General features: G+C 47.3%; 1 protein-coding gene across 2 annotated transcripts in view; it reads right to left on the bottom strand.

The window, feature by feature from the left end:
• The window catches only part of ARHGAP22 (Rho GTPase activating protein 22), a 169327-nt gene that overhangs the window by 134341 nt on the left and 12807 nt on the right, over window positions 1-22179 (bottom strand). Inside the window, exon 1 of one of the 2 annotated variants that reach the window (XM_039233764.1) lies at window positions 5795-5967. The exons of the other annotated variant lie outside the window; for it this stretch is intronic. Coding sequence (XP_039089695.1) covers window positions 5795-5828 — 34 coding nt within the window. The 5' untranslated portion in view covers window positions 5829-5967. Of the gene's footprint in view, window positions 1-5794; window positions 5968-22179 lie in introns of those variants that run through there. 2 annotated transcript variants of the gene reach the window in all.

Here is a 22179-nt window from a genome sequence, read left to right as displayed (position 1 = left end):
ACTGTGAGATCATAACCTAAGCCCAAGTCAGACACTTAACTGACCAAGCCACACAGGTTCCTGGGAGGGGCTGACTTTCCCAAGGACCTGGACCAGTTAGGGCAGAGTGCTTCAGCCTCCCAGGCTAATACTTTCTCTACCATTCATTCATTCATTCATTCATTCATTCAAAATATATGTATTGAGTGTCCTTCAGATGCCTGACATTTAAGTATAACGATATTCAAAATCAGAAAGGTTCCTGTCCTCACAGCACTCATAGTCCTATGGAGTGACAGCCATCAGATAATCCCACCTGGAAGTATACAACTATAATCCAAGGTAAATGCTGTAAAGAAAGGATAGCATGTTTGGAGGCAAGGGAAATAAAAGCAAAAAGGAACTATTGGGAACCTCATCAAGGTAAGAAGCTTCTGCACAGCAGAGAAAACAATCAACAAACCTAAAAGGCAACCGACGGAATGGGAGAAGATAGTTGCCAATGACATATCAGATAAAGGGTTAGTATCCAAAATCTATAAAGAACTTCAAACTCAACACCCAAAAAACAAATGATCCAGTGAAGAAATGGGCAGAAGACATGAACAGACACTTTTTAAAAGAAGACATCCAAATGGCTAATAGACACATGAAAAGGTGCTTAACATCACTCATGACTAGGGAAATACAAACCAAAACCACAATGAGATACCACCTCATACCTTTCAGAATGGCTAGAATTAAAAACTCAGGAAACAACAGATGTTGGTAAGGATGTGGAGAAATGGGAACCCTCTTACACTATTGGTAGGAATGCAAACTGGTGCAGCTGCTCTGGAAAACAGCAGAGAGGTTCCTCAAAAACCTGAAAATAGAACTACCTTATGACTTAGCAATTCCACTACTAGGTATTTATCCAAAAGATACAAAAATGCTGATTCGGAGGGGCACATGCACCCCAATGTTTACAGCAGCCCTATCAATAATAGCCAATTATGGAAAGAGACCAATGTCCACCATCTGATGAATGGATAAAGATGTGGTATATATAAACAATGGAATATTACTCAGCCATCAAAAAGGATGGAATTTTGCCATTTGTGATGACATGAATAGAACTAGAGGGTATTACACTAAGCAAAATAAGTCGGTCAGAGAAAGACAAATACCGCATGATTTCACTCATATGTGGCATTTAAGAAACACAACAGATGACCATAGGGGAAGGGAAGGAAAAATAAGATAAAAACAGGGAGGCGGACAAACCATAAGAGACTCTTAAATACAGAGAACAAACAGGGTTGCTGGAGGGGTTTTGGGTGGGGAGTGGGCTAAATGGGCAAAGGGCATGAAGGAGGACACATTTTGGGATGAGCACTGGGTGTTATGCGTAAGTGACGAATCACTAAATTCTACTCTTGAAACCAATACTACACTGTATGTTAACTAACCTGAATTTAAATAAATAAATTTTAAAAAGAAAGCAAGGAGAGCATGCAGCAGAGGACATAGCGGGGAGACAGAGAGAGAGAGACAGACAGACCGACAGAGAGAAAAGGGAGAGGCAGTCTAGGTAGGGAAAATGGTGTGCTAAGGCCCTGTGGTAGGAAGCATGGGACAGTTGAGGAACAGGAAGAAGGCTAGTGTGGCCAGAGCCTGGAGAGTGAGAGGAGTCTGGAGGGGTGGCCACTGGTTAGACTGTAGGAGGAGCCTTGTGGGTCACGGTAAAGGCTTTGGATCTTAACCTGAAGAGCAGTGGGGAAGTCCAAGCTGGAGCTAGGGGAAGAGGCCAGAGGTGCGTTTATGGCTGGATTTACATTTGAACAGATAGCTCTGGCTTTGGAGTGGACAATGGATGGAGGTGGCTGGGGGTGAGGCAGTCTTACTGCTATGGTCCGGGTGAGGCATGATGACGGCTGCAGGTGGGTGATGGCATGAGGCTGAGTGAGACAAGCCGAATCCAGAGCTCTTTGGGGAGTAAAGTGACAGGTCTGCATCCCATCCCTCATCCTCCTAGACCAGGAGCAACCAGCCTCGATCCAGACTGACAGAACATACCGACCTCTGAAGACGTAAGTCCGATTACAGAAAGGGATTTCAGAAAGGTGACGCTCGGAGCCAGCTGGGGCCGTATCAAGCTCAAGTACTTTGGGACTGTTCTGACTATGGCTGGAGAGATGGGGAGCCAGACCTGGTTCTAACCAGGTGTCCCCAGGGGCCGTGTGAGCAGGGGAGGGAGTGTGCACAGAATGTGGTAGTGGACCTGAGGGTACGGCGCGAGGCTCCACTGCGCCTCCTCTCCTATTTCCAGGAGAGAAGGCACCTGCCTTATGCTTTTCTTTTCTATCTTGATAAAGAAGTTGCGACTTTTCGTGTCACCAAGCACACAGACTTGTGACTTGCTCCCTGTATGTGTAATACATTCATGGAGTTCTAGTGTATTTATCTTATTTTTCCTCTGGGAAAATTGGCAAGGGCAGGGGAATTCTCTCTTCTATTCCCACTCTGGGACTCTGGAAATGGGAATCAGGGGAGGAAGAGCTTGCTGGGGCATAGCGACAAGGAAGGGTCTCTGGAAGGCACCTCTGGAGCCAGGCGGGAGCAGGGAGCCACACCTGGTTCCAAATAGCCTGGGCTCACTTCAACAGGCCACGACTAGCTAGGACGAGTCTGAGCTGGTCCTAAGCAAGCAACGGCAAGTTGAAGTCACTTACTGTATTAACGGCCAGTATATGCTGATTTGAGCCAATCTGGATCACTCTCCTGAAGTCAGTCTGAATTGTGTGATGCACTTAAAACTAAGCACAATATTTGAATTCACTGGCCTATTTAGAGCCTCTTCCAGCTGGTTTGGGTGCCTCTCTATCTTATGAATTATTATTGTCCTCGTGTGTGTGTGTGTGTGTGTGTGTGTGTGTGTTCCATGTTGACTTCTGCCTCTTCTGCCTCTAACTTCTTGGAAAGTGAGCTCCGTCAGGGCATGACAGAGGACCGAACTTAGCTCTAGATGCAGGTAAGTGACAGGAGGTGTTCCCTTGGAGGTTCTCAATCTTGACATTTCCCCTCCGTAGGCAAGAGACCTGAGGACACCTTTCAGGGTGCTGGCATCCTGGATGGGGGCCTGCCAGGAAATTAATAGCCCACTTGACTGAAGAAGGGTCCCTGGGAAGACCCTATCTGCAGAGCAGCCTTTCGGGCCAGACCCCAGCGGCTTCTGAGCTGGCTGAGGCTGATTTATTAACTATCCCCCAAAACAACCCCAGTCTTTTTCATGCAGCCCAGTGTATCCACACAGTGGCACAGCCTGGTAGTGTATCTGGAATACGAATAGTCTGGAGAAGTATGGACAAGGCAGTGTCTGGATCCCAAGTGCTGTGATTTGCATACTATGCCTGCTGTGTTTATAACATGTATCCTGCCCAGCTCCGAATGGGTTCAATGGGGATGAATTTTGATGTAAGTTCTTCTTTCTACCACAGCCCAATTTCTTCTTTCTACCACAGTGTGCGCGTGCGTGCGCACACACACACACACACACACACACACACACACACACAGATGTGTAATTCTGGTCTATATTTCTCCAGAAACATCCCTGGGAAGGCTTTTCCCCAATTAATTGCAAGCCTGACGCTGCCATCAATTCCTGACCTGGTCCCCAGCCTCCTGCTCTGCCTGCCGCCCCTCCCCTCCCACAGCACCTGCACATGCTGTTCCCCACCTGGAAGGCGCCTGTTCCACCATTCTTTGCCTCGTTAGCTCCCGGTCATTTCCCAGCTTACCGCTCAAGTACCGCTTACTTCCTTTAGATGATATGTTTGTAGTATATGCTCTTAGAATGTTTCTTATCATCGTTTATGATCATACATTTTTGTGGGTAAGTGGTTAGCTGATCCACGACACCATAAAAGTCATCTTTTAACATATCTTACCAGGTAATATCACCTAGTAGAGTGTCCCTCCACCTTAGCACTATAGACGTTCAGGGCCCAGTAATTCTTTGTTGTGGGGCCTATGCTCTGCATTGTAGGATGTTTAGCACATCTCCGTTGTCTACTAGATGCCAGTACCACCCCTCAGTTGGAACAACCAAAAATGTCTCCAGACAATGCCAAAGGTCCCCTGGGGGGTGGCGCAAAATCACTCTCGGCTGCGAACCGCTGACCTAGAACAACTCTGTAAGAAATCTGGGATTTCAAAGGCTGGCTTCCTGAGAGCCCCTTTACTGAAGCCCTGATCTCTTTCTAGCCCAGCACTGTGCGACAGAAATTTAATGGGAGATACATACGTAACTGTAATTGTAAATGTTCTAGTAGCTGCTTTAAAAGAAGGTAAAAAAAAAGAAAAAAACCCAGGTGAAATTAAATTTAATAATATATTTGATTTGACCCGATATATCCCAAATATTGATATTTCAGCATGTACTCCATGTGATTATTATTAAGAATACTTTCCATTCTTTTTTTCCCCTGCCAAGTCATCAGAATCTAGTGTGTAATTTTCTCAGTTTGGACTAGCCATATGTCAAGGCTCAAGAGCCACATCTTTATATCTATATCTATATCCAAATCTATATCTATATCTACATCTACATCTACACCTATATCTAGACAGGGCTGAGAGGACAGGCTTAAGTTTTCTCAAAGTGCACGTGTGGCTGGCCCACCCCGTTAGCTCGTCACTAGGTTGCACTCCCACCCCTCCGCAGAGCCATGCACAGCCCTCTTTTGCCCACCGGCGTCTACAGGTTATCATCCATTCGGAGCACCCCATGGTGGCCCTGACAGTCGTGCCCATGCTCTGGGAGGCCAGCCCACCCAGTAATCATCCGTTAGTAGCTAATGGATAGGTGTGCTGCATGTGAGTTCACGGGAGGCTGGAGGGTCCCTGTCGCACACACGGGGGGGAAACACACTGTTTCCAGGTTCCCCAAGCAAGTGTTCCACCCACCTCCAAGCCACTACCTGTCCTCATAGTCACTGCTCACAGGGAGGCTCAGACCTCCCCCAACACTGGCCACCTTTACAGACACATTCTATTTTCTTAAAACATAGATGTTCTCATCTCAAACGACACTCCGGCTAAGAAGTTGCTATCCCGAGGGAGATGCTGTCTCTAGTCCTGGGACTTGCCCTGAGTCCCCAGGCCACTCTGCAGGGACATGGGCTGGCTGGGGCAGTGGCCCGGTCCTGCAAGATCATCCCTGCAAGTTTCTCCAGACTTCCATCTCTTTCTTATCTCTAGGTCTCTGCCCTCACACCCTCATCTCCAGGCTGTGCAGCTTCCTGGGAGTTCTCCCCATGGGACCTGCCTGAGGAATTGCTTCCTGCAGCCCAGCCCAGGTAGCTCCTGCAGGCTCGACAGAACACCCACCCAGGCCTTGGGAATGAGGGCTCTCACCCGGACCTGGCTGTTTCCAGAAACCAGGGCATGGCCCTCCCTAGTGAGGGCCACTTTTGTCTTGGCTGTTGGGGCAAATCTTGAGCGTCAAGCATTTTCTAGTAAAGGAACAAAGTTTTCCCCAACTTGTCGCCTGGTCATTCTGAGCCACCCAGGAACTCGGCAAAACACAGAATACTGGATGAGGGCTAAATATCGACTGGGGAGCACTAACATGGCTACTGCTCTTTTGTAGTCTCAGGTCTGACCCCCCCACAGACCCCAGGAGACTCACTAGGAAGGCATGTCCCTTAGGAGGATGCCTTTGGAACGCCTGCCTCATCTGTCTCCCAGTGTGGCAGCTGGCTAAGCGTGTGCACGTGTTAGCCAAGAGACACACATTGTGCCCAGATCCGCCCCGGGAAGTTGGACTTACCCCTCCTGGTTTGCCTGATCTTTGGGCTCAACATATTCCACAAGCGTCCTTGTGCCGATCAAGCTGTCATCCACTTCCCTTTTCTCTTCCTCTTGCCCAGTTGCCCCTCCTGCCCCGCTCGGGCCCCCATGGTTGCTGGGCTTTATCGGCGAGGCTCCCTTGGCTCCCTCTCTTTGCTCTCGACCGACCGAAGGCTTGCCTTGGACTACGCAAACCTCAATGCATTATTTATCCATCCCAGAATTAATTCCCATCCAAGCGAACCAGTAAAAGGCTCCGTAACGGCTGCTGATCAATGTCGGGGCCAGGGCGGGGCGGCCTGGCTGGCGGTCCCTCGGCCCCGGGGCGCACGCGGCGCTGCTCATCCCGGAGCCGGCGCGCGGGGCTGGGCTCCCAGCAGGCGGGCGGACGGGCGGGGCGCGTCCGCGAGCAGGAGGGCGGCGCAGCCCGGGCCCGGCCGAGGGCGGGTCCGACGGCTCCCGACGGCTCCGCCCACCGCGCGGGGAGGGCCAGTCCCGCGCGCCGCTGGCAGAGGAGAGAGGCGGCCCGCCTGACCAGCCAGGGTGCCCGGGGAGAGCGCCCTCGGGGAGACGGGGGAGGCCCGTCTAATGGGATCTGCTCCGCCTGATGTCTCCTGCCAGGAGGGTCCAGGAGGCGGTTTATGAGCTCAAGGTTCAACGGTGAAAGACAGGTGTGTCTTAGAAGGAGCTTGCAGCCTGGGCGGCGTTCAGATCCCTAGGGGATGAGCCGGGCAAGCAGATTGTTAGGGATGTTTCTGCTGCCTTAATGCGGTGAGAAGAGTCAGAATGCACACGAAGTTCAGGGCCTGCACTTAGTAGGATCTCAAAAACATGCTAATTGTCATGTTTCTGATTAATACTAACATAACAATAAAGAATGCATAGCGGGACTTTTGGGGAGTTCAACCTCAAGAGCCTAAAAATTGCCCAAGAAATGCGATCACACTAACAGCTATCATTTATTAGAATTTTACTCTGTGTCTGGCATTAGGCTGGTGCTTTGTATTCAAAATGTCACATAATTCTCAAATTGCCCGAGGCAGGTGCTATTGTCTTGGGTTTGCAGATAAAGGAAACAAGGCACGTAAATGTTAAACAACTTGCCCAAAGTCATACAGTACTGTCAGGATGGGAATCTAAATCCAGGGCCGTGTGTTTACAGCTGATGGTTTTCTATGATGCCAGTCTCTCTAAATCCCCAAATTCCAACCAGTTCACGTGAGCAGTTTTTGGCTTGAGAGCCCTCAGTGAACTTGTTGGATGGTGAGGACCAGGCTTTGTGCCCCTGAAATGACCCCATGTGCCAGGTTAGGCATTTGTGCCTGGGGCTGGGTTTCTTTTGAGCCTGAGTGCTGTGTGGTCCTTGTTAACAGTTGAAGCTGAGGGCTTTGAATGATTACTTCTCTGCTTTGAACGGCCATGCTCCCTCCCTGATCCTCAGAGTGTCCCCACGCCTATTGAACCACAAATGTCGTATTAATGTGGAATCAACTCTGGCACCTGGATGGGCAGAAGTTCTGGAGGCTAGGGGTCTAGTGAGAGACCCTGCAGCAATCCGTACTAGAGAGGACAGGTCTGGCCTACAGAGAGGACGGGAGAATGGGAGAGGTCAAGGACTCACCAGGATGTGGGAGGTACAAAGACCAGGTTGTAGGGAGGAAGCAGAGTCCATGGAGAAAAAGCTGTCTTACTCAGCAACAAGTCACTTTTTCTGGCCCCCAGCCACCCCTCAGAAGAGATGAATAAGTATTTTGATATAATATTCAAGGCTTTTCATGGTATTATCCATGCCTTTGTCTGCGAGCTATCTCCTAGTGATACTACACACAGACACGTGCATGTGCAGCCCCTGCATGCCCCTGTGCCTTTGCACCAGCAGCTCCTTCCCTCTGGAGTGTGCTTTCCCCCAGTTTCACCACACAAGCCTGATCATTCTGAGCAAGTCCCCTGTAAAACTCTCCTGATTCTACCACCGGAAGGAGCCATTAACCACTTCCCCAGGGCTCTTATCTGTGTCTCACAGACTGCCCAACATTCCTCCTGCACTCCCAGCCTTGAGCCTCAGGCTGGACTCAGGCTGTGAGCCCTGCGAGGAATACTGGCTTGGGGACAGATTCAAGAAACACCCCTAAATGACTGAATTGCCCTCTTTTTCCTTTCAGACCAGGTAGAGGTCGGGTCAGGCTGGGACAGAGGCCACTGGGGAGAAGTGGGGAGGATACAGATCTGGAAAATCTCATGTTGACATCAGGGTCACAGGGTGAGGTCCCGTGGCCAGTGACAACGTCTTGAGCAATCATGAAGCCCTGTGAGTAATGCAGCCTGGACCATGTCCTCCAAGCTAGAGGCACGAAAATGCCCTGAAGATTTAGTTTGGGTCCACTCACACTTGTTTTGGTTAAGAAACAACCCCCGGGTGCTTTTCCTGTGCAGCTGTTTCCCCCAATGACATTAAGTTGCTGGACTCACCCGCTTGCTTTTCCTGGGATCAGTATTGGAATCAGACAAAACCACAGAGGCTCTGGGCTCAGACCCAGAAGTAAAGCTGGGAACAGGGCAAGAGCGAGTCTGGACCATGTACCTGAGAATGATGGGGGACAGGGGTGGGGCAGGAGAGAAAGCAGCTCCTCCGTTTTTCTGCCCTCAGACTGCATTCCCAGGACGCCTCTGGATGAGGGGATCCATGGGTCCAGCTGGAAGGGACATTAGTGTCCCCTTCTTCTTGCTGTTTACAAAGCCTGTACCAGAGGGCCCTGGGAGCCCCCCAGGTCCTTCTGAGGCTTCAAGGAGGGAAGGTGAGATAAGGACAGAATGGGGCATGGAGACCTGCTGGACATGGCGACCTCCTGCATGAGTTTTTGTTTGAAGGAACAGACCACTCCTCTCACTTACAGGCAGGAGGCTGAGGCCAAGGAGGGAAGATACAGGTCTCACGTAGAAGTAGAGACAGACAGATGGCCCCTTGCCCCTTGCCCTGCCCCTGTCTGCAGTGATCCTTCGTTTCCCTTCCCCAGTTTCCTGGAGTGCATAATTTCAGCATTTCCTAACGCTGCTGGGGGCCAGACTTGGCTAGGTGTGGAAGGGTGATGGGGAGGTTTGGGAGGGCAGAACTCTTCAAAGGCACCCGCTGGAATGCACAGCTCTCGGTCAGGTGGTCCCCCAACCCAGGGTCACTGGCCAGAGCCAAGATGACTTCACATCAGTGGTTATCAACCTTGGCTGCATGTTGGGGAGCTTTGAAAACTAACATCTGTGTCCCATCCGCCATTGGGCCCTATATAGCCCAGCATGTATGCTGGTCACTGGGAATTGTAAAAGCCCCTCTGGTGATCCAACATATGACCAGGGTTGAAAACCACTACTTTAGGAGATAATTGCATGTCTGTGAGCTTGGGGACACCAGAGACAGTCTTTGCCTGCTGTCATGCCAAGGGAGTCTTCTCAGAGAGAGACACATTTCACCAACCAATCTCCCAGTCAGAGAAGGGAAAGGGGCCTCTATCCCAAATCTCACCAGGAGGCTGTTCCATTCCACATAGAGCCACAGGTACTGTTGTATAGCCTGTGCACTGTACAAAGGTGTCCTGTGGGGGACGGGTGGTAGGGCTGGGTTTCAGCTCTGCTGGCAAAGCTCTGTGTTCTAGCACCGTTCGAGGGATCTACTGGTAGGAGGGTGAGCCTTTCTCTATTTTTCACCAAGATGTCACATAGATAGCAGAACTCTGCTCCCCTGTTCCGGAAACTGGAGGGAGGACAGGAGAAAACACCGCGGTCGCAGAGTCTGATTTGCCTGTGCCATGGTCACCAGCACCAGCGTCCCCTGACTTCCTGTTTCTAGTGCTCTCTGTCCCTGTTGCCAGGATGCCGATGCTCCAGCTCTCTGGCACGTTAGTCCTGTCCGTCCTGGGGGCGGGGAGGGGGGGGGGGGACGGGGGGGGGGGAACGCCGGAACAGCTGGCCGGGAGCAAAAGCGAATGAGAGCTGATAGCTAAGTTTTCAGGAATTTGGCAATTTTCACAGACATCATTAGAAATTAAATTTTATAAACTTAATTTTATGAACAACGAAATAAATTATATTAAAAACAAAGGGAATACATACTCAACACACCTCGCTTCCTAATTATTTTACTACATTTTAGTATTATCTACATTCTTAAGGTTATTTGCACCTTTTGTGTATGCATGGTGAAAATATTATTGTGAGGGTTGATTTTGTATATCATATAAATATATTATATCTGTCTTTATAATATATTTTATATAACTATACTGTAATACATTATATACATAATATGCTATATATATGAATATACGTATATTCATATATCTCCTGTCGGTTCTGTTTCTAGGAAGAACTGAATTCATCTATATATTGAGCTGCTACCACACATCTCTTGGCAATTGCTTGTTCAGCGAGCATGCTGGTAGTTTGAAATTGGTGATGGTGGGAGTATTTACATTAAGAAAATCAGTAAACGTTATCAATCAGGACTTAACATTTTTTTCCTTCCAGACAGCCGGTTGTTAGGCATTTGCCAGCACACCTCTGGCCATTCCCTCCCCTGCTGACTCTGTGCCCCCCTCCCCCCCACCTTCGGCTGAGGACTCCTTCCTCGGGGCAGAGAATGCTAGCTCTCCACCAGATCTGTTCTCCCCTCCTTCATGGGCATGCCCAGATGCCCTCCATTTCCCAGTCTCCTTGCAGTTCCGTGTGACTGTGTCCTGGCCACTGTTTAGGAGCTGACGTGATGCGGCCGCTTCTAGTCCTGGCCACAGGACTCCTACCTGCAACACTCCACCAGGCTCGTCTCCCTTTTCTGGTGCCATCTTGGAAGTCCATGCAGGAGAAGGGAGAAGCCCTGTAGTCTGGGCCCTTGAACAACTAGTGAGGCCAAGCCCCCCCGTCAACCTGGAAATATCCTGGATGCCTATGAGAGGGAGAGTCATTACCTAGGTGGTCCTCTTTGTTACTCCAGCTGAACTTCCCATCAGATATACCCTCTGGCTGCCCTTCTTTGCCCTTCAGATTTGGGATGTACCATTTTGGACCCTGTTTCAGCATCCTCTCCCTGCTCAGAGCCCCATGGTTAGAGTTCAGCACCTTTACTGTCTCCCTCATTACCCATCCCTGAGACCACAAGAACCTTCTAAAAGACCTCTTGCCAGGGCTGATGAAAACCTTACCCATAATTTAAATATATAAAATTTAAATTACCCATAATTATTACCTATAATTAACCCATAATTTAAAAATTAACCCATAATTTAAATATTATAACCCATAATTTAAATATAAATTATAAACAAAACTTAACAGTATGCTGAATTTAAAGTATTCTTTCTAGATTTTTTAATCGCACGATTGTGTGGGATTCATCAAAGGTGAACTTTCCTGCTGCTTTGGTGGCCTTGCCTTGCTGGTACTCTGAACGTATCCTTGGTTAGTCTGTGGGCACTTGGGTGCTTCAAGATACTCTGTCCCAGAGAGCAGGGCCGCTTGCCTGGCCCACTGTTCCTGGCCTCAGTCCTGTTGCCTTAGGCCCAGTATCTCTCTCTGTCCTTGGCCCCATGCCCCTTTCAGATGTTTAGCTTGGCTTTTAATTTCAGTCTTGTCCACACACTGCAGTGTATGACACACCCTTGCATACATAGCCCAGGCCCCCAGAATGGGTCTAGAACTCTGGACTCCTACTTTTCTGGGTCTTTGGTGCCCTAGGATTTGGCCAGAGAATCAGGACAAAGATGCAGAATCCAGGATTGGGCATTGCAAAACCACCCAGACACACCAAGCCAGAGGCAGAGGGTTGAGACCAGAACACAGAGGCTTGGTTTGGAAAGCCTCTCAGTTGTGACTTGCAGCCTTGGGCACAGTGTCTAGAGTCTTGCAGCCCTGGAGTTGGGGCAGAGGTGACTGAAGGTACCGAGCCGGTTCAGACACCACAGCCTTCTGTTCCTACCTCCGTTGTAGCACTTGTCACACATTGCCTTCAACTTTTTGACAGCTAATATCCAGGGTGGGGGGGCCTGCTGTGTGGGATGGAAGAGTGAGCGGGGTACCAGCTGGGTTCTCTAGGGCAGGTGCTGAGATGAGAGTTTTATTGGGAATTAACGCCTGTGCAGGAGTGGGGTGGGAAGGGAGTGTCAGAGCACCGCATAAACGGGACAGTGTCTCTGCCGCACTCGGGGGAGCGCCAGAGTAGAGAGCCCAACAGCGGGGGTGGAGGTGGTCAGGCCTGTGTACTGCCGCCTTCCATGGTCGCTGGCTGAGGACCTTCTCGAGAAGAGCGTGACCTTGGCCACCACTGCCTTGCTGGGGGCCACCCAAGAACAGCATGAAGTTGGCTTGAAAGCTGAGGCTGACCCTAAGAGAGCTAACAGCCAGTGGCTGTCAGCTGATCCCCTTCCCTGCAGCTCTGCAGCTGGGCAGTGAGTCCTTTCTCGAAGGAGGCTCTGAACAGCTAAACTGTGTCTACCACATGGGGGTTCTGTGGAACTCAAAGGCTTCATTTTTAAGCCCCTATAAATGTTGCATTCAGACAAATACTACTCACTTAAGAATCTTTACTTGGCCAGCTGTCTTCTGGGCTCCCCTTTAATGGGGCACCTTTCAGACAGAGATTGTATTGAGCTGCAAAGTCTCACTATGGGTTTCTTAGAAGGGGAAGCTTCTGTTAGAGAGTATGTGGACCTAATAATGGGACAGCTTTGCTATGAGTATGTGGGGTCCCCCAGGGCACTTACAGGCAGGGCAGGAAGGACCCCAGCCCACAGGCCTGACACCTTGGGCCAGGCAGGATCCTCTGCTGAGCTCCTGCTTGTCACAGAGGCTGAGGGGAAAGAGGGAAATGTGACCTCACTAGAGGGTTTCTGAGTCCTGGAAATATGATGTACTGAGGTTCCAAAGAGCTGTCACCCTTCCTCTGAAGTGGGGGTGGGGGTACCCAATGGCAGGGCAATTGCTTGCCAAGCATCAGCCTGCCCAAGCCCAAATGACAAAAGCTGTCCTCACTTGGGTCCCTCAGGGAAGCAGGTCTGAAATGCTTTCCCCTCCCCAGAATCAGATTTTAGAAAACGGTGACTCACCACTTTGGTCAGTTTCACATTATTGGAAAACAAGTCCTCTCCCTTGTGAAAACACCTGCTTATTGTGGGAGGGCAGGGCTTGGGACAGATGGAAAGAATGGAAATTTCCCAGATGCCTTCTCTTTCAACTCACACTTCTCCCCAAGGTCAGGATCTCTCCCCTGCACAAGCAGCCCTGCCCCGCTGCTCCTCTCCTCTGGGCAGCCCAACCTCTCCCCCTGGCACAGAATCTCCATCTGTTCTTCTAGACTTTTCCCCTCCTTTTGCATCTTTAATCCCTCTCTCTCTCACTAGCTCTTTTCTCCAAGCTGACCAAACCACCCAAGACTCCCCTGCTCTCAAAATTACACCTTTTCTTCTCCTCATTTGTCATGATGGAATGGAACTTGTTTTGGGGCTGCAGAACAGCTAGCCCCTTCCCATCGTGGGGGAATCTCTGACCATCTCCCTCTTGGGAAGTTGTAAGGAACAGATCTGCTGCGTTCCTGCAGGTACTCAGATGTGGCCAGGTGACCAAGGCTTAGCCCATCAGATGCCCCTGCCTGGTTTTTGATCTAATCTTCAGTATCACAAAAAAGTCTGAGAGATGGTTAGAATGGACTTCCCAGTGCTAGTGGCAGTGACAATGTCCTGCTATGACGAAGGTGCCTTGCAGTATGGTGGTGGTATCCTGCAGGGGTGTCTTGCCCACACTGTCCTGCAAGAAGATAATCCTTGTGCTTTCTTGCTTTTAGGCCCTTTGGAGCCACCATCCTCCTTGTCCATTTCACAAGCCTACTTCTTTAGCTCCCAAAGAGTTTGTAAATCTCCAATATGCTTCTGATAAATTCCCTCTACTGGCTTTAGCTGGTTTGGGTTCCTTTCAGTGACTTGCAACTCACAGATTTCTAGCTGATGCCCATATTATGCCTCTCAGCCCATGTTTCCACCTTCCTCTCCTCTCTCACTTCCTAATCTTCCTGACTCAGCACAGATGGTGCATCTCCTCTGTGTCTATTCTCTCAGACAGTATTTCCTTCCTTATTTCTCCAATTATGCCACCAAGCTAATCATTGTATGTCTCAGCCTGGAAACCACAGACTATCCTTCCAAACCATGGAGAGGATACTGCAGCCTGTTGTCATGTGTCCTAGGTAAGGCTATTGTGGGTTATGGCTGCCGGCAATCTCAGCTCACCCCAAAGGCACCGTTGGATGGGGTCTTCCCATTCCAAGAGATACTTCTTTCCTTCTGACTTTTTTCATCCTTATCTGTTTCAAAATACAACCCCTATCTGGGTATACACCTCTGTCATTTGTTAAATATCTGGTATACACACACTACCTTACTTCAATCTGCAGTGGAGTGATATATTTAGCTTGCAGTGCTAGAAAACAAACAAACAAACAAACAAACAAACCCTGTCAACCAAGAGTTTAGTATCTGATGAAATTATTCTTCCAAAATGAAGGAGCAATGAACACATTCCCAAATAAACAAAACTTGAGACAGCTAATTGTTAGCAGAACTGCCCCATAAGAATGTTACCAGGAGTCCTTCAGACTAAAATGAAAGGACACTAGACAGGAACTCAAATCCACATGAAGTAGTAAAGAACACCAGTAAACTATATAGGTAAATACTTAAGACAGGATTCATGTATTTTTCTTTGTAATTTCTCTTTTTTTCTTATCTGATTTAAAAGATAACTGCATAAAACAATTTATGTTGATGAGCACACAATGTATAAGCACACAGTGTATGAAGATATAACACACACATAAATATGTGTGTGGGAATAGAGGTATCTAAGAAAAGTTTTTGTTTACTGTTGATATTAAGTTGGTATTAAATCAAATCAGATTGTCATAAATTAAGATGTAATCCCCAAGGCAACCACTAACAAAATAACCCAAAAATACATAGTAAGAGAAACAACAAGAGAATTAAAAGAGTATGTTAGAAAATATCTATTTAACACAAAAGAAGTCAGTAATAAAGACTTGAGGAACAGAAAAGGTATGTGACACAGAAAAAAGTAACAAAGTAGCAAAAGTAAATCCTTTTTTTTTAAATCAGTAATTACATTAAATATAAATGGGTTAAGCTCTCCCATTAAATATCTGAAGTGGAAGAATGGATGAAAAAGACACCAACCAAATACTGTCGAAAGAGACATACAGTAGTCCCCTTTATTCTTGGGGGATATGCTCCAAGACCCCTGGTGGATGACCATATAGTACCAAACCCTATATATACTAGGTTTTCTTCTACATATACATACTTATGATAAAGTTTAACTTATAAATTAGGCATAGTAAGAGAGAAACAACAACTCATAATCAAATAGAACAATTGTAAATATATACTATAATGAAAGTTATATGAATGTGGTCTCTCTCTCTCTCAAAATATCCTATTATACTGTATTTACCTTTCTTCTTGTGATGATGTGAGATGATAAAACACCTTTGTAATGAGATGAAATGAGGTGAATGACATAGGCAATGGGGGTTGACCACAGGTAACTGACACTGGAGAAATTGAAACTATGGGTAAGGAGGGACTATTGTACTTTAGATTCAAAGACACAAAAAGGATTGAAAAAGATAACCTGCATAAACAGTAACCAAAGAGAGCTGGAGTGGAGTACTAAATTCAGACAAAATATACCAGAAAAAATTATTACAAGGGAGAAATGTCAATATATATTAATAAAAGAGTCCATACATCAAGAAGATGTAACAATTATAAACATATATTCAGCTAACAATAGAACAACAAAATCCAGGAAGCAAAAATAAACTCATGAGAGAAAGAGTGCAACAACAGTAATTGGAAACTAATATCCACTTGCAGTCACGGATAGAACAGCAGTGAGGAAACAGAGGGCTTGAACAACACTGCAAACCACCTAGACCTAACAGACATTTATAGAATACTTTGTCCAAGAACAGCAGAATACACATTCTTCTCAAGAGCGCATGGGAACACATTCCAGGACAGACCAACTGCTAGACGACATGTTAAGTCTCAGTAGATTTAAAAGGATATCTACTCTCACTACTTCTAGTCCACATTGTACTGGAGGTTCTAGTCAAGGCAATTAGGGAAGAAAAAGAAATAAAAGCATCCAGATTAGGGAAGAAGAAGTGAAACTATTTCTGTTCGCAGATGACATGATCTTGTACATAGGAAATTCTAAGGAATTTATTAAAAAACTATCAGAATTAATAAATGAAATCAGCAAGATTGAAGGATAACAAGATCAATATACAAAAATTAATTGTATTTTTATACACTTGCTATGAACAATCTGAAAATGAACTCAGAAAGAAAATGATTCCATTCACAATAGCATCAAATAGAACAAAATATACAGGGGTAAATTTAGTAAGACAAGTGCAACACTTATTGTTAGAAAACTAGAAAACACTGGGGCACCTACGTGGCTCAGGCAGTTAAGCGTCTGACTTTGGCTCAGGTTATGATCTCACGGCTTGTGGGTTTGAGCCTCACGTGGGGCTCTGTGCTGACAGATCAGAGCCTGGAGCCTGCTTCGGATTCTGTGTCTCCCTCTCTCTCTGCTCTTCCCCCACTCACGCTCTCTCTTTCTCTCTCTCAAAAGTAAATAAATATTTAAAAAAAGAAAGAGAGAGAGAGAGAAAGAAAAAGAAAACTAGAAAACACTGTTGAAAGGAATTTAGCTGAAAAAATCTAAATAAATGGAAAAACATCCTATGTTCACTAGTTGTAAGATTTAACATTAAGACGGCAATACTTCCCAAAATGATCTACAGATTTAACACAATCCCAGATGACTCTTTTGCAGAGATTGACCAGCTGATTCTAAAGTTTATATGGAATTTCAAGGTGCCCCCAGAGTGGCCCAAACATCAGGCCCCAGCACAGTGGTTATTTTGGCCATAGCACAGCAAGATGCCTTGTCATGGATGTTGACTTCAACATGAAAGTTAGTCCTAAATGTCTTTGTCTATGGGTGTGTGTGTGTGTGGGGGGGGGTCCCTACTTTGTACCCTACCCTACTTTGTTCTCTACTTCTGTGAGGGAAGCAACACTCCTTCTCTCCACCCACAGCCTTGGGACTCAACCATCTTCCCACCCTAGAGTCCAGCTCAACTCACACCATGGTTTCCAAGTGGTGCATGGTGGCTCTGTTGTGAGTCCTGGAGGCTAAGAATTGAGCAGGAAGATTGGAATGATCTAGAGAAGAGATGATTAAGACTCCAAATGAAGTAAAAATGGAAATGATTTCTCTGGCCAGGTGAAAACAGCTCTCACCTTGGTTTTGATTTGTATTTCCCTGATGAGGAGGGATGCTGAGCATCGTTTCATATGTCTGTTGGCCATCTGGATGTCCTTTTTGGAGAAGTGTCTGTTCATATCTTCTGCTCATTTCTTCGCTGGATTGTTTGTTTTTCGGGTGTGGAGTTTGGTGAGTTCCTTATAGATTTCGGATACTAGCCCTTTATTTGATATGTCATTTGCAACTATCTTTTCCCATTCTGTCAGTTGCCTATTAGTTTTATGGATTGTTTCCTTTGCTGTGCAGAAGCTTTTAATCTTGATGAGGTCCCAATAGTTCATTTTTGCTCTTGATTCCCTTGCCTTTGGGAATGTGTCAAGTACGAAACCACACTGAGATACCACCTCATGCTGATCAGAATGGCTAAAATGAGCAAATCAGAGGACTCTAGATGCTGGCAAAGATGTGGAGAAACGGGCACCCTCCTACACTGTTGGTGGGAATGTAAACTGGTACAGCCCCTCTGGAAAACAGTGTGGAGGTTCCTCAAAAAAATTAACAATAGAACTCCCCTATGACCCAGCAATAGCACTCCTAGGAATTTACCCAAGGGATACAGGAGTGCTGATGCATAGGAGCACAGGTACCCCAATGTTCATAGCAGCACTCTCAACAATAGCCGAAACATGGAAAGAGCCTAAGTGTCCATCAACTGATCAATGGATCAAGAAGATGTGGTTTATCTTTACAATGGAATACTATATGGCAATGAGAAAGAATGAAATCTGGCCATGTGTAGCAACATGGATGGACCTTGAGGGTGTTATGCTGAGCGAAATAAGTCAGGCAGAGAAGGACTGATACCACATGTTTGCATGTATAGGGTTAGGAGGAACTTAATGGCGGACCACTGGAGAGAAGAAAGGGAAAACCAGTGGGGGAGAGGGAGGGAGGCAAACCATGAGAGACTCTTGAATGCCGAGAACAAACTGAGGGCTGATGGGGGTGGGGGGGAGTGGAAGGGGGGTGATGGGCATGGAGGAGGGCACTTGTGGGGATGAGCACTGGGTGTTATATGGAAACCAACTTGACAATAAACTATTAAAAAAACAGCTCTCACCATGGGAAGCCAAGAGGATGAAGGGCAAGAGAACTGAGTCTGAATCCTGGCTCTACCTTGATCTGAATTACTCTGTGCAAGTCCCTTAACTTTTCTGTGCCTGTTCCTTCACCCATCAAATAGAGATGATAATTTCTTTTCTGCCCACTGCAAATGGGCAATACTAAGGTAGGAAGGCTGTGGATGTGGGAGCTCTTTGCAAACTGCCGAGCACTATATAAGGACATGTTACCAGAGTGTGTATAAGCATCCGACTCTGTGGTTCATGATGCGCAAGAACCAGCTGTGCACTGACAACCCAATAAACTCTGTGAAGATGCACTACTGGCTCATTCTTTCCCAAGATTCTGACCCAGAGAGCTGTATTCTCATACCAGGAGGTAACAGATATTCCTGCAATATTACATATCATCAGGAACAGCTGTAATAAGTCTATGTTCTTACTGATGCAGGTAACACACTTATTTGCACTGCCCATTAAAAGAGTTTGCTCACTAGCTTATAGTTTACTTTGACCTCTCTGGCATGTGAGTCTTGTGTTTTGGTCAGTAATTTCAAGCCTTTCCAAATGTGGCTTCTCTGTTTACAGCTCCGTGTAACTCAGCAGGCAATCTCTTGATGTAAATACAACAGGGAGAGGAGGGGGGAGGTGATTTCAGAGGAAGTGAGATGGGGGGTATACGAGGCAACCGCTACAGCTCGGCACACACCAAATAGCAGTGCTGAGGGCTCACGGCCCCCATCAACCCTCTGCAGACCCAATGTTTGGATGAGCTTCGATCATCTGATCAGCTTGTTTCTTTCTTGGTTTCTGTTTGTTGGGTTATGGGGGGTGGTGTGGTATCACGGACAGAGCCCAGGCTTCAGGGTCAAAATCTGGCCCCTCCATGCACTGGCCAAGTGGATTGAATAAGCCCTTTCATCTCTCAATACCTCAGTTGCTTCAGCTGCAAAATGGGGGCTACCCCCCAGGGTTGCAATGGAAATTAAATGAGATCAGCCTTTAAAGCAGGGAGCGTATGCTTGGTACATATTTGACCCTCCACAAAATGTAGGGGTATGTGGCTTCCTTTATGCCAGTTACTACACAGGTAACTGGAGAAGCAGGGCTACTGCTTTCAGGAGCCTATAATCTGGTGAGAGGGGGAGGCAGACTTACGAAACTGCTAGCCCTCACACATGCTCACATGCACAAACACTCTCATGCACACACATGCATATACTTATACACATGCACGCACACCCTGGCACACATGCATACACTCATACGCATGTATCCTCACATACATACACATGCACACACACACATACACTCATATACATGCATGCACACTCATGATACACACTCACACTCTTACATACACACCTTACCCACCTTACCCCCCCTCACACACACACATTCTGTCCTGGGCACACGATCACACTCAGGTTCAGGCACAGTCTCATGCTTCCTGCCCACATGTGCATGTGTATGTGCAGACTGACGTATTCCCACAGGTTCACCCTCACACGCGTGTGTGCTCACTGTTATGAAGTCACATGTTGTGATGACCCTGGGAAACACTCTAGCCCTGGTGTCCAGGAGCCCGGCTCCTCTGCCACCAGCTGCTGCTACCTAGTGTGGAGATCTGTGCTGACTTGGGGGAAGGCTCCTCACCACCCATGTGTGGCACATCTCCCTGTCCCTGCCTCATGCCTCATTTATTCTCAGAATATACTGACTCTGGTCAATAACTTATTAGCCCCCTTTCTAAGAGCAAAAGCCTCTGGTGCAGAGGTAGCTACTTGTAAAATGTGCTTCTGTGGGCCCCATCGGGGATCACAAGCCTGTGGACACCTCTGGGTACTTTCTGGTTCTGACTGGTCCTCCTCCTATGAGCTCTGCCTTCCCCTCCCGCCTCCAACCAGCCTACCATGGAGTATCCTGGCCACCTCTGCGCTAGGGGCCTTACGCGTGCTTGCTGCTCTCTATCGTCCCCAACTGGTCACCCAGAGTTCTGGCCAGAACAGCCTGGTGTCTGCCTCTGTGGAGCAATGTGAGGGAAGGCGGTGTGGTAGCAGTTTTTATCTAGCTTCGTCTTAGCTTTCCTACCAAGTTCTTCCAGAATCCACATTATTCCTTGTATAGCTTTGTGTCTCCAGGGACCTTAATAACTATTTGCCCAATGAATGATTGAGGCCTCTAGGGCAAATCTGCAATGGAGCCTTGGTTGAAGGCTGGGAATGGCTGTGGAGAGAGGATGTATCACTTCTGACCCAAACACACTAAAGTGGACTGAACAACAGACAGCCCACCAGGCCCCTTGTTGTCCAGGTCAGGGGACACCTCTATCCCTTGAGAGCTCTTTGGAGCAAAGGAGTGGCGTGGCCACTAAGGAAATCTGGACTCATCACCAAGTTCCTGGTTCAGAGGAGCCCAGGTCCAATCTCCAGGGAGAGGCCCAGGTTGACACAGAAACAGCCACAGCAAGAGTGTTTTGGAAGCACACCCCGAAAAAAGGAATCTGGCATGGAGGGTCACTGTGACTCATTTGCTCTCACATTTCTTAAGAGGAAGTCAAATCAATCACAAAATACCACTTCCTAAAATGACTAGTGGTTGGAGTCTGTTCTCTGTGTGAAATAAAATTCCCTGATTTGGGGTAGATTTGTATATTTCCCAGTTGCTCTTCTTGAATCAGCCTCTGCAGTCACACTTGACTTCCAATGCCAGGTTGGCCACTGGTGTGGGGGGAGGGGGTGGCCCTGGACAGAAGAGTTAATCTCTCCATGCCTTTGTTTCCTCTTCTTCAAGATGGGGACATGAATACCAGCCAGCCAAGGCTGTTGAGAGAATTAAAGAAGAGCATTTATGCACATCTTTTTGGACAACCCAGGAAAACACCGATGTTAAGTACCTGGTCTTGGAACTTTGGGCCCTATTCCAATGTTCTGAGTCCCATGCAGTCAACATCTTTTCCCTCCACAGATAACCTTTCTCTTCTGGAAATTGCAGGAATTGGACCAGCTAACTTCGACGGCATCTTCCAGATCTGAGAGAACATGACTGGGTCAACAGAAAGGTAGCCATTTTGAGCCAACTCCAAGAAAGATAAGTTCTCATGTCGCCGAGAGAGAAGACGTTGAACAGTTTGGCCAGGGTGAAAGGATTCTACCATGTTCTACCCCTAATGGGAGACCTGGGTCCTAATAACAATGTTGCTTCCCCGGGGTGCCTGGGTGGCTCAGTTGGTAAAGTGTCTGACTCTTGATTTCAGCTCAGGTCATGATTTCATGGTTCATGAGATTGAGCCCTGCATTGGGCTCTGTACTGACAGTGTGGAACCTGCTTGGGATTCTCTCTCTCCCTCCCTCTATCTCTGTGCTTCCCCTGCTTGTGTTTGCTCTCTCTCTCTAAAAATAAATAAATAAACAAATAAGCACTAAAAACTTAAAAAAAAAAACAAACCAGTGTTGCTTCCCTGAAAATAAGGTTGATTCTCAGGTAACCACACCTGAGCCATTGTGTTGAGAGAAGAGTAGGAGAAATATCCATACAAAGCACATGATGTCTTGTGACCATTATGATCCTCAGGTAGCTGGTCACCAGGGGTCTTTTAGAAGGAGTCAGTCAAGGGAGGTCTCAGGGGTTATGGAGATTACTTATACTTTAGGTCCCACGAGACCTGAGTTCAAATTCATCTCCATGCCAACGGGTGGCTCTGGGAACTCTGGCAAGTGGCTTGTGTTTTCTGAGCTTCAGCTCCCTCATATGTAAAACAGGGACAACAGGGCTATAGGAAACTTAGACAACACAGAGGAAGTCCTGTGAACAGCCTCCTTTCCCATGACATAACTTCACATCAGGGATGCATATGTTATGATCAAATCACATTTATGAGCACGCACTGTGGAGCAGTGTTGCCTTTATGAGC

This window comes from Hyaena hyaena, unplaced genomic scaffold (genome assembly GCF_003009895.1).
Source record: "Hyaena hyaena isolate Hyena2069 unplaced genomic scaffold, ASM300989v1 scaffold_78, whole genome shotgun sequence".
Lineage (NCBI taxonomy): Eukaryota > Metazoa > Chordata > Mammalia > Carnivora > Hyaenidae > Hyaena > Hyaena hyaena.
This window is presented reverse-complemented; position numbering and strand designations above follow the sequence as displayed.